This window comes from Indicator indicator, chromosome Z (assembly GCF_027791375.1).
Source record: "Indicator indicator isolate 239-I01 chromosome Z, UM_Iind_1.1, whole genome shotgun sequence".
NCBI lineage: Eukaryota > Metazoa > Chordata > Aves > Piciformes > Indicatoridae > Indicator > Indicator indicator.
The window spans coordinates 17,635,379-17,648,130 of record NC_072053.1 but is presented as its reverse complement, the minus strand read 5'-3'; the positions used below and the strand labels follow the sequence as shown (position 1 = coordinate 17,648,130).

General features: G+C 45.0%; 1 protein-coding gene across 1 annotated transcript in view; it reads right to left on the bottom strand.

Moving 5' to 3' along the window:
* Positions 1-6,746: 6,746 nt before the first annotated feature.
* The window catches only part of UBAP1 (ubiquitin associated protein 1), a 32,960-nt gene continuing 26,954 nt past the window's right edge, over positions 6,747-12,752 (bottom strand). Inside the window, exons 5-8 of the mRNA XM_054398290.1 lie at positions 11,366-11,401; positions 10,733-10,930; positions 9,292-9,393; positions 6,747-7,945 (exon numbers count right to left, since the gene is read on the bottom strand). Of these exons, the coding sequence (XP_054254265.1) occupies positions 7,805-7,945; positions 9,292-9,393; positions 10,733-10,930; positions 11,366-11,401 (477 nt within the window). The 3' untranslated portion in view covers positions 6,747-7,804. The remainder of the gene's footprint in view (positions 7,946-9,291; positions 9,394-10,732; positions 10,931-11,365; positions 11,402-12,752) is intronic.

Genomic DNA, 12,752 nt, shown 5'->3' with positions numbered 1-12,752 from the left:
CTTCTCTATTTTCAGAGGCAGATGTACCAAGACAGATGAGTGTTGAAAGATTGCCAGGAGGAGGGGAGAAGGTAGTTAAGGCAGCTAGCAAGTCTGAACCACCTGTGAATCCTGTCCAGGCTGCTGTAAATGAAGAAAATCTATCTGGCAGATCAGAGCCCCAGTACAAGGTTCCAGAGCAGGAACTCTTTGCTCACAAGAAGACAAGGATCAGGGACACAGAAACAACTGCAGACCACCACCACCACGGTTTTCCACAGTCTGGTAATCTTCAGCTGGAGCCATCCAGCCAAGGCACAGGGCTCAGTCTTGTAATACAGAGGATTTTAGTATCAACTTTGTCATTAGAATTTGACTTTTCCCTCCTGAATGTGACGTGTGACTAAAACAAAATTAAAACCAAGCAGCCCTGGCTGTCAAAAGCCACCCATCCCTGGGAGTAACAGGGTTGTGGACATGCTTGAAGTGCTACATGCCCAGGAGGTGCCAAAACTGGGCTCCTAGAATGGAAACCACCCAAGCTACCGCCAAAAAGGGCAATTCTTCTCTCTCCACTCTTATTACCTAGACACTGCTTTAGTTCTTATGTGAAAATGTTATAAATGGGGATTTTTAAAGTTTAGTATTTTACTGACATCTGACAGGAACGGTTTCAGCTTGAGGAATGTATCCAAGAGTGTTTGCCATTACAGCAGTCCAAGAGATTAAGAGAGCCTGGCCCCTACAATCAAATAAATACTGAACCAAAAATAGGTTCACTTTTGTATTTCAGTGCAACAAAGAGTCTTGATGCTCATGGCAGATGCTTGATATTTTATTTGTGTAACTAACATTATCTGAAATAAAATGCAATTTACTACACAACTCTGGTAAAATTTGCTTTAAAGTAACCATGATCAAAACAGTTACTTGTCTGATTGCAGATGACCTGGGGCTGGGAACCTGTACAAGGTCCCCCTCTCATCTGGCCCATAGGCCATCTGCCTGTGGTGGCAGCAGCAGAATGACTCTTGCCCCAGGTTTTGCCATTCTGCCAGCTTTAGTCTCCCTGGCATGCAGAGCTGCCCAGCCACACACCAAGCAGAAAAGCTGCAGGTGCAAGCTCTGGGGCTGGCAACCTGTGTGGCCTGGGGGTACTCCAGCAGAACCCTGACACTGTAGGACCCACAAGGACAGCAGCAGCCAAGCCTCAGTGCATGCTGAGAGCATCTGCAGTTCCTGGTGCCTGACAAACTTCAGAATCCCAGAAAGAAGCCACCCTCAAAACAAGGCAGTTACCACCACAGCACCTCTCATCCCCCCAGGTCACCAACTGTCTGCAGGTAGTGGGAGGCCTCTGGGGGTCTGTGGGTGACTGACAGCTTTTCAGTGCCAGAAGCCTTTACCAGGTGGCTGGTGTCTGGAACCTTCATGAGGCAGCTCAGGGCATTTTCTGGCTCACTCAAAGCACAACTCCCCCATTTTGACTCTGCCTCTACAATTCTCACAAACTTTTCCATAAAGGCACCCAGGCCTCTGTTAACTGGCAGCAGCTTGTGCAAGAAGGCAGAACAAATTCTGACAAAGTGAAGACAGTGCCATGTGCCTGGCACATAAATCAATCTACTTGAGAATCTAAGAAAAAGCTCTAAGGCCTCAAGTGTAACCAGGGACACACTCATCTCTCACAAGATAGTATCAGGGTGGGCCCAGTCTCACATCAGCCATTGGCAGGGCCTCCCCCTGTCCAGGCTGAACTTTGTTCCTAACTGGGCAGGACAGAATGACAGTACCAGAGTAACTAGCAATGCAGAGTGCTCAGAACAACATTCAATGTTAACTACAGTGTGTCACTTGCTACACATCTTCGGAAGTGTCCCTTCCCTAAGCAACCAGGTTGATACTCTCAAACCTCACTCTCATTCTGTGAGAAGCCACCCCATGCATGCTTCCAGCCTGCACCCACTCAGTGACATAAATCCTCATGACGCAAGATCAGCATCACTTGAGACGACACAGACATCTCCTCTTTGGAAGCAGGAGATCAGCTTCACAGGTATCACTTCCCATCTTCACAGCTCTGCTCTCACCCATACAAGAGTCTCCAAAAGCAGGGTGGTCACCAGGGTGGGGTTAGGACAGCCCCTTCACAGGCACTGTGAAAAAACTTTACACACATTAACACCACCAAAGAGATCAAATTTCTGAATAAGTAGTTTTTTCTTCACTGGCAAGATTTCTTGTCTTTCAAGACTGACTAGTATCAGAGAGGGACTTGCTGTGATAGTTACTCTATAATCAAACATGTAATCTCTTTTTGCTCTCACTAATGTGAAACATTTGAAAGGCAGTATCTTACAAGGAAAGTAACAGCTTCCAAGTATGCAGCCATTTCCAGTATCCTTTGTAATGCCTTTTCATAAAATTGATCATCTCTGCTTGCTGGAGAGCGTCCATTAGATCTTTGCTTAACAGATTTTTTTGGAGAGATGTATAAAAGATCCCTGGGGCTGTTTAGTCTTGAGGAGACTGATCAATGTCTATAAATATGTGAGGAGGGGTGTCAGGAGGAGGGAGTCAGGCACTTTTCGGTGATACACAGTGATAGCACAAGGAACAGTGTGTTCAAACTAGAACATAGAAGGTTTTACCTCAACATGAGGAGAAACCTCTTTACAGTGAGGGTGACAGAGCCCTGGAACCGGCTCCCCAGGGGAGTTGTGGAGTCTCCTTCTCTGAAGACTTTCGAAACCCACCTGGATGCATTCCTGTGTGGACTATCCTAAGTGATCCTGCTCTGGCAGGGGGTTTGGATCTGATGATCTCTTGAGGTCCCTTCCAACCTCTGATATACTGTGATACTGTGATACTCTAAGAAAACCAAAACAAGCAATACAAATGAGTGCTCTCAGCAGTGGCAGTGAAGCAGTTTGTGTTCCAGTTTCTCTGATGATTCAGTAACCTCATTTCCTTGTTTCAAACTGTCACCTCTCTCACATGGGAAGGAAAACTGGGCACCTGCTTTGCCTGCACTCAGAAGCAGCAGCTGCTGACCTACCAACTCAGTGTTACAGGATACAATCCAAGGCAATCAGCCTTTGTTCTACTCATGATGCAGCTCTGATCTCCTAGATACTTTCCAGCTGCATCTCTCCTCAGCATCATTTTGTTTTACATAAAAGTCTAATTAGCACAGTGTGATGGTTTGAAACTGTCTTTGTAATTTTTTCCTTGCAAAGTTCAGAACAGAGAAAGTGAAAGAGTGTAAATAAGTCACTATTGGGTGTAAGAAAGCAAAATACTGATTGTTCTAAACACTTCCATTGGATAGATAGAAATGTTTAAGAACTATTACCCAAAACAAAGTAGGCACTCTGCACATTCTGCGTTCTGCAGGGGGGGCAGTTGCTGGGCTGTCTGGCTGCTGTTTCTTCTTCTCTTCTGGCTGAAGGTAACACGTACTGACCTTGGCAGCTAAGTTAACAACTTTCTGCTTAACTAACTCTGCTTCTCTGTCCAGGGGGGTCTGGGGGAAAACTCCTGGGAGAGAGAGAAGCCCCTTTGGGAGGGTCCCCTTGGGGGGAAGCAAAGGGAGATCGGTTGTGCTTTTCTGTTGATTGTATATATTTGTAAATGTTGTGAATTTTGTATATTTGTACATATTCATTGCATTTCATCGTAGATTGTAGACTCTGCTTGTAAATACAGCCTTCATTTGCTTCCAGACTGAGCTAGCCTGGTTATTGTTGGGGGGGGGGGGAATTTCAGCTCACACCGACACAGTTTTTATTTTTGGCGCTCCAACTCGGGGCTCGATTGCTTGTATGATTTATTTCTGCTCAGATTAGGAAGCAAAATGAAGCTGTTTTGGATTTTGAGTAATTTTATTTCATCTGTTATCAGTGTGATTGTCTACAGATGGGCTGTTTCCTGCATGATAGACAAGATTGTGAGATATGTGGCATATAAGTCGTTTCTTTGGGTTAAGAACAAGTTAGTAAATGTTGTTGGATTCTGTTGTGGTCTTATTGGGCTAAGAAGATATAGTAACTCAACTATGAATCTGCTAGCAGACACATTTGACTTTGTTACTCCTCTTACAACTACAGAGGGTCTTTGGAACCAGTGGTACCTTAGACATCTTGTGCTGATCTTAATTTTGTTGTTTCTTGGAATAATCATATGGCTGCTGATAGCACTGTGTCAAGAAAGACGTAAGGCTACTCGCTCTTCCGACCTGCGTAGATGTAAGAGGAAACACAGAAAAGCTCAGAGAGGTTCGGAATTGGTTTCTGATTCTGATTACGGTGACCAGGAAATCACAGTTCAGGTTTGTGAGAAAGCTGCCGATAGTTTTGACCCAGAGCCAGCAGCAGTAGCTGCAGGACCTTTGCCAGAATCTGAGATAACAGACTCGGGTACACAGGCAGACATAGTTACACAGACAGACTCGGCGACACAGACAGACTCGATTACACAGGCAGAGAGGGGTGCACGGGCAGACAGGGGTACACAAACAGACACAGTTACACAGAGAGAAATGGATGCGCAGACAGACATGGTTACACAGAGAGAAATGGTTGTGCAGACAGACATGGTTATACAGAGAGAAATGGTTGTCCAGGCAGACATAGTTACACAGAGAGAAATGGCTGCGCAGACATAGCTGTGCAGGCAGACGCCATTAACGAGGCACAGTCTCCTCCTCCTCCCTCTGCTGCCCAGACGGACACAGCAGTGGCTGCAGGATCTCAAAGCACACCTCCTGCCAACCCTGCACAGACTCCCTCTGCTCCTGCTAACCCTGCACAAAATTCCTCTACTCCTTCCAACTCTGCTGTGAATGTGAAAGCTCAACCAGTGAATTTGGTTGCCACTATCAGCAGAAAGCGCAAAGGAGCTGCAGGAGGAGATGCAGATGCTGCAGGAGATGGTGCAGATGGAGATGAGGGTCCTTATACTCAGGGTCCCTCTGTTAAGAAAGATCCTTCTGGTGAGGAAGAGAGGGTTAGCCTTAAAACTCTGGCAGACCTCTTGAGACCCCACATGGATGATGGAGATGTAGACCCCGGCAGATTAGCAACTGCTGGCAGAGCCTCTGAACTGAAGGAAATTCAACGGAGGATTACAACAGGATTATGGGGACAGCGACCTCAGGATGATGATGAGGAGGAGGATGATGAGGATGATGAGGATGACATACAGTCAGCAAATGCACACAGACAGGAAATTAGACATGTGAGGAAGGATTACATCAGAGGAGATAATGAGCCAGTCCTGTCTTGGCTATCCAGGTGTTTTGATATGGGAGCCCCAGCATTGGTGGTAGGTGACAAGTCGGCCTCTCAGTTGGGGATGCTCTCAAAGGATACAGGCATAGACAGGCATCTAGGCAAGTGCATTGGTAAAGTTTCTCTGTGGGCACGCCTCCTACTGGCAGTCTCGCTGAGGTACCCCAGCAGAGATGATTTACCATGGAACCCTAAGCCTTGGACCACAATAGCTGAGGGAATCAAGCGTCTGAGAGAGTTTGCTGTGAGAGAAATAATATATGGAGATCATAAGACTCTCAATCCTGATGAAATTCCTGTTGGAACAGGCCTTGCCAAAAAGCTCCTTAAGCTTGCTCCTCCTAATTATGCTACTATTCTGGCAAGCAGGATTGTGGCAAGAAATTATGGTGGAGTGCCTCCCACTGTTGGCCATTTCACTGACCAAATGAGGCAGTTGGAGGATAGTCTTGCACATACTTCTTTGGTTTCAGCCATTGAAACTCTGTCTGGAGAGATAAAGAATTGCACGAAAGAGCTGAAGGAGGAACTTAAAACCTCCATATCCAACTTGATGAAGGGGGATGATTCTGATTCCTCTTCCTCCAGACGGATACAAGTTTCAGCTGTTAGGAACAGACGTGCTCCAAGGAGGCCATTCCAGAATAGGTCAAACCAAAACAGACAGCAGAGGCAATCACGTGGCAGTATCTGGATAACTCTGTGTGATCAGTTTGGTGAGAACATGAACAGATGGGATGGTCAACCAACTTCTGATCTTTTCAAGAGGTTACGGAAGCTGCAGAGGGGCAGATCCCGAGGTAGCAATACCAGGAGGGTAGCTTCCACTTCATCAGTTTCCCAGAACAACTCTGATAGCTCCAACAGTGATCCTAATTCTGGTGCTGGACGTTGTGCCAGCTGTACATGTGGAGGTAATCCCCACCATTAGGGGTGCCCTGCCTTCCGCCAGGGGGAGGTAAGGGATAATGGAGATAACAGAATCTATTGGGATGTGTACATCCAGTTTACATAAAAGTCTAATTAGCAGAGTCAAGCACCTCACAAAGAATCCCAAGAGTTAACACAATAGAGGAACCATCTTTTGGTTGTACAAAGTTAAAAGCCATCTCCTTTGGGTTCCTGAGGAGGTAAATCCTCCTACTGAAAAAACAGAAGGAGGCAATGAGCTGAGCTGTTTTTCCCCTCTCAACATCCAGTGCTCCCAGTTCCAAGCTCTAACATGGGTTTGGATCCCAAAGCTTGGTTTTTGCAACAAGACAAAAAAAGCCATATCAAAAAGCAGCAGGTTCCAGCACTGCAGCCCCCTGCCTAGACACCTCCGGCTGTTCTGCTCAACACACACACTGTGTGTTCATGCATGCCCACTGGAGCAGGCAGCACCTGAGCAGGCAGGATCCCTCAAGTTCTTACCTGCTGAAGTTAAAAAGCAAGAGATGGGAACCATAACACTGGGAATTGCATTTGAGGGTTTTATTAGTTGTTCTTTTGCAGAATCAAAATATTTAGCAAATTACTTCAAAGATTCCTCAAGACTGATGATATTTTATGCATTCAGAACTTGAACAATGTACAACATAATACTTGGAACTATGAAAACCAACCCAAATCCTGGTTTCTAGTACTAGATGTTATTATGTAATTCTACAGCACTGTGAAAAATGGAACTAATGCAGTGAGTATATTTGTCTTAAAGAAAGTGCTTGAAAGAAACCTCCTGCGTAACACTGAGTATTATTTAAACCAAAAAGCTAACTGATTTCCTAGCAGGGCATTATCTTAAATATCCTACAAGCCTGGGGGAATTAAGAATACCAAGCCCCAGCTCTCTGCCTTCAGGTTCAAGAACCAACACAAGCTGCAGGTCCAGGTAGAATTCACAGCTTACCTATTTCAAGAAAACTTACACACCACTCAGCATTGGATGCTCATGTCTGTCAGAATTGTTGGATGCATGGGTTAAAAAAAAAAAAAAGAAAATACAAGAGGAACGTCTTCTTTCTTATGCATAGCAACAGTTCCTGAACCAGTGTTTTACTAAGTTACAGACTAACTTTCAACCAAAAAATAAAACTCCATTGCACTAAAGGTCGAATTTAACCAGTTAATCTGGACTGTGACACAGTCAAGTAATTCAGTACAAGCAGACACCATGAAAGCAGCTTCAAAGAATAAAAGTATCCTAGTTTCAGAACCAACTTAATATCCTTCTGTCCAACTCCAGTGCAACAGTGATGGGGGGAAACCATTCCTGTCTCTACCTATGTACATTTACAATAGAGGTTGGGCAGTCTAAACTCTCTGTGGCCAAGCTGGAAAAAGGAAACTTAGGAAAGGACACTTAAAAAATTTAAGAAAGAAATTCGGCTCCCAGTGGAAAGAGAAACGCTGGAGTGATGCACACAGACAGGCTTGCTCAGTCACTCTGCCATGTACATATAGAGCTCCTTCCTGCTGAGAGCAAGTCACACTGCATGTGAAGGTGGCGGGGCTGGTCCTGCTCCATTGCACGCCAAGAATCCAGGAATGTGTTTTCAGCTGGTCCCTGCACGAGCCATTAAATCTTCCAAAGCATTGTGTTGGTCGTTGTTATGTAATAGTAAGACCTCCTTAATGTCTTTTAGTTCAAACCCCATTTCTTTAAATTGACTCATTAGTTGGAGAAGTTCTGTGATCTGAAAGACACAAACAGTCCATTATTTGCAAGAGAAAAGAGAAAGACTGCTCACTGGAGGTTTAGCACAGAGCCCGTCTTCATCAACTAGGCAGCCTGTGGGGTGGACTTCTCCCCAAGCACAGCCCATTCCAGCTCCTCCCTGGAGAAAGTCCACCAGTGGATCTTTGGTTGCAGCAGTCCACAGGGCCAAATCCTCAATCCCCCATGTTAGCAGTCCTGCATCTCCAAAATCCGCTTCAGTAAGGTCACCAATACTCAGTCTCTGCAATAGTAAATTTACTCTTTGCAATAGTAAATTTAGCAGCCTGGCCCAATTTGGCCTCCCAAAAATGGTGATTAATGGCAGCACCCTGCTCTCTCAGCCAGCAGCTCCTACTGTATGTGATTTTTTTTAAGTAGCCCTTGCTATTGATTGCCTTATCAGGTATAGGGCAAACTTGAAGGACAAGCACAAAACCTACTCAACACACTGTGCATAATACTACCAAGATCAACCATGAATCCTCCCTGAGCTTTGAGAAGGTAATGTGACAAGAAGTGACCGGTATGATCAGACTTCTTTGAACCATTTGCAGTGTCTCTGCTCCACTCCAGGGGAAAGAAAAAAAACAAAATCAAGTAAGCAGGTTGAAATGGACAATTGCGACATTAGCCATTTCCAATTTTGGGGTTAAGCCAGAAGCAAGTATGTTTCCTGAACCCACTTACTTCTATTTTCACACTGCTGTTCCTCTGTTTGCAAGTTTCTCACCAAGTCCAAGAAAGGCAGGAAGGCATATATATGTCTGGGGGTGGGAGGGTTGCACCTCTGAAGATTTAGCAACTTGGCTGTAAAGTTTAAAATATTCTTCTGTCCTTTGCCCTGGCTACCTGCTCCCGCCTCTGTTCTTTTGGCATATGTAAAGCAGCCAATGAAACGGATTTAAAAACCTATTTTCCAGCTCCTTCAGAGCAAGCTGTAACCCAGTTTGCTGAGCAGCCAGGCAAATGCATTTGTATGGGTGAGAAAATTCATAGCTGGCAGGGTTTCAAAGATAATTTGCTGCCTCAAGCACCTTACCCATAGAGAATTCTGGATTCAAAACATTACCACCCAAACAAGCATGGTCTTTAAGACATCCTGTCCCCATAAAAATGCACACAACTGAGTAGTAAAATGCTGTGGAAAAAAATATCTAATTCTTCAACACATTCACTTTATCACTGCAAGGATGTCCCTTGGCAGTAAGTTTTGGAAACAAGACAGTATGACCATGAAAGCCAGAATTACACCAACCAGAGGAACTGCTGCTGGAATTCACCACCACAGCGCCACCTCTATTGCTTAGCACATTGTGCTCTCACCTTGTCCTCTGAACACTGGTGCATTTCCAAAGCTGCTTCAACAAGAAGTGGATCAAAACCCTTCTCACAAAGCTGTCCATGTGCAAACAGGTAATCCAAAACCTGTGGGGAATGGAGAAAAGAAGTTTGCAGAATGACATCGACAGCACACAGTTGAACAACACCCTCTGTACAGGCAGAGGGACTGAGCACAACTTTATCCCAGCCCTCACCAGGGACTGAGATGAAGTTCTGCCTAGTAGAGTCAGGATGCTCACTATACAAGAGCTTGGCCAGGGAAAACAGACAAGACCTTCTGTCCTCCTGTGCACTCCCACTAGCTCTGAACATGATATTCCACTCTAGCCAAAGCAGTCTCAGAAACCTGTACTTACACTTCCATGCCTGATCACTGAGCAGGAAGCAGAAGTTTAACTGTTTTTTATAGTACAGGTTTTTTAAAATGAAACTGTAGTTCCAGCAGTCAAGATGGGTCAACTTTTAGCTTCCTCTCAACCACAAGAGCTGATGCAATCTGAGAACAGTCAGTCTTCTAAGATCACCTCAGCACAGTGGTGAGCAAGCTGTAAATCCAAGCTCACATGCCTAGAAATTGCTGCCAAGCTCCTTATTTGTTCTCAGCTTTGAGAGGTGTGGGGAAAAGTCAGATGGGTAATACTGGCTGTGTGAAATAAAGCAGCCTGCAAATGCAGCAAGATTCAAAACCACCCTCCCAAAGGGCATTTTGTTCATTTGGTACTATGGTTCACTCTGGCACACAGCTTTAACTTCTCTTGATGCCTATGGTAGTGGGCAAGCAGATCATCTCCTCAAGCAGAAGTCACTGGGACACTCCTCCTCCCCAGGCACAGTCCCACCAGGCATGGGATGTACAGTACAGTTGGCCTTCGGTCAGCACAGAAAACTTGACTAATTTCCACACCTCAACCACAGTGCACAAAAAGTCTGTCAGTGGTGCCTTGCTAGAGCCTTTCAGGGCTGCCTTCAGAGGCAAACTTCTCTACAAGGAGACACCAGCACTGTCACCCCTTGCACTCGGAACACGGGAAGCTGGATGCTTTTCTGCGACACAGCACTAAGTGTACAGCTATGCTAAGCTTTGTCCGGACAGCTTTGTAGCTCCCAGGAAGGCCCACTACCTCTCCCAGCTTCACATGGAACTAAGAGCCCATCCCAGGCTCAGTGCAGCTCTGACAGAGCACCATAGGTGTGGCTGACTCAAGCAGTCTCTTATCAGAAACATATACAGACACTCCTCAGTTTTGGGAGCCTTACTGCTAGGTGGCAAGTAACTTCTCTAGCAGTTAATATTGCAGCAGCTACCAGCTGCAATCCCCTGTTAGAACAGAAGTACCTCCCTACTGTTTTGCAAAGCCAAGGCTGTTTCTTAGCAGAACTGGCATCCAATCAAAGATTTCTTTCTTGCAGCACAAGGTCTTACCTGGTCTATGTTCTGTCCCTTCTTCTTCATGGCTTTCAGGACGTTTTCAGGTGAGTACCCCATGTTGACGACTGTCTCTATGCACTGCCTCTCACTAGCAGAGAGAGTCTGCTGTAGCTCAGGAGGAGGTCCACCTGACTGCTTTGTGCAGCTGGTGTTATTGGGCACTTTAGACACAGGGAAACTTTGGTGTGTTACCTAAAGATGAAAACCCAGACGCTGAGGTGAGGTGATGGTCATCTTCTGCATCCCCATATCCTGCTTTTGGCTACTACAGAACCAGGACACCCCATGTAATTAATTCAAGAGGCTGTCTAGACTGCCCTTGGGATGTCACACACAGCCAGGACGAAGCCAAGCAGTGCACAGTCTGACCACCACAACCAACATCCCACATTCTTCACAGGATACTCTCTCCTATCAGTGGGACTAAAACCTTCCAAATACTCAACCTTTGCAACAATGAAGGTCCTAATGATACAGCCAAACTCTATACCTCAGAGGACCCCACAGAGTGCTTCCTTCACTCAAATTTGCTCAGCACCTACAATTTTTTTTTTACTGAAAAGAACACGCTTCTCACGCTTTCAGAAACATGATCCAGTGCAAGCACACAGGTATTTGGGAACTTACCACAGGGATTTCTGTTTCCTTGTAGTCTGGGTGTACCTGTTGGACAACACATGAATAAGATGACTATAAACATTATGCACTGGTGAGCAGAATTTGCTACAGCTGGGGGAGAAGGGGTTTAAGGGAGAGATCTGGGAGTAAATCTGCCAAACTATGGGAGAAACGTGGCCTTATCAGTATTCCACATGAGATGTAGACATGAAGCAGTTGTGTGTTGTTATACAATAGCCATCATAAAGATTGTTTCTTCTCTTAGAACTCTACAGACAGATCATACTTTAAGAAGAATGTGTGTGTCCCTCAAAATAATAGTAAGCTTGTGTTTATTCTGTCACTGTAACAACTACATGTTCATAGAGCTCAGTGTAACACACTCCCTCCTGTTCAGCTCCTGATACACCATGGCCTGTATGAGTGATAACTTCGAAGTCCAGAGACTTCACTTTTGGCTAGATTTCACTTTTTGACCATGAGAAGGGGTAAGAGAAACACTGCTAAAAAGAGCATGTAATTTTTCTACCAATGCCCAATACTTACCCCATTCCCAGCACACCAATGAAACTGGGTAACATTCCCTGCTGTACATCTGCTCCACTTCTGCAGAGCCAGGCTGCCAGAGAGCAGAATCAACCCACTGCTTTTCACTACTTCACCCAAGATAAAATGAGTGCAAAGGTAGAGCTTTACCCCACCAAATCTGCATGTTTCAATTCATCCATTTAGAAGTCTTCCTGCATTAAAACTAGAATTAGGAAAGACTGCAAAAAAACACTGTGGACCAAGAGCCTCAAGTTTGTTTGTGTTTCCTGATACTTTCATGCTAACATAGATTGCTTGAAAGCTTGTCCACTTCTTTCAGACAGACCTTCCTTGGGCTCAAACAACAAAAAATTTTTATTCAAAAAAAGAATTCTCAGAAAATCTATTAGGACTTTGACAAATTCTGTTTATTTGCAAAGAAACTCCCCCAAAAAAACCCAAACACCAACCAAAAATGAAAACGAACAAAAAAACCCAAACCAAACAAAAAAACCCCCACCAAACCAAAACACTATCACCAAGGCAGTTTTGTTTTGCATTTCTGACCATTTTCATCTCAAGGGCTTACCTTGAATTTCACTTCTAGGAGGCAAAGCTTGAGAAGTTGTATTCAGTCTGATGGACTGATTTATCCAGAATTTCTCCTCATGTTAGTAGAGGGGTTCAAAGCTCTTTGCATCCACCCTCTCCAGGCACTTTTGCCAGAGCAAAAAGCACTAGGGATGGGATGGGATACACTGAAATGGGGTCCATAGTAGCCCTGAAATCCACTGGTTATCAAACTGTAGGATGATGCTTTGTTATTGATTCTGCAGCCAGGAACACTAACACTACTTCTGACACCAGA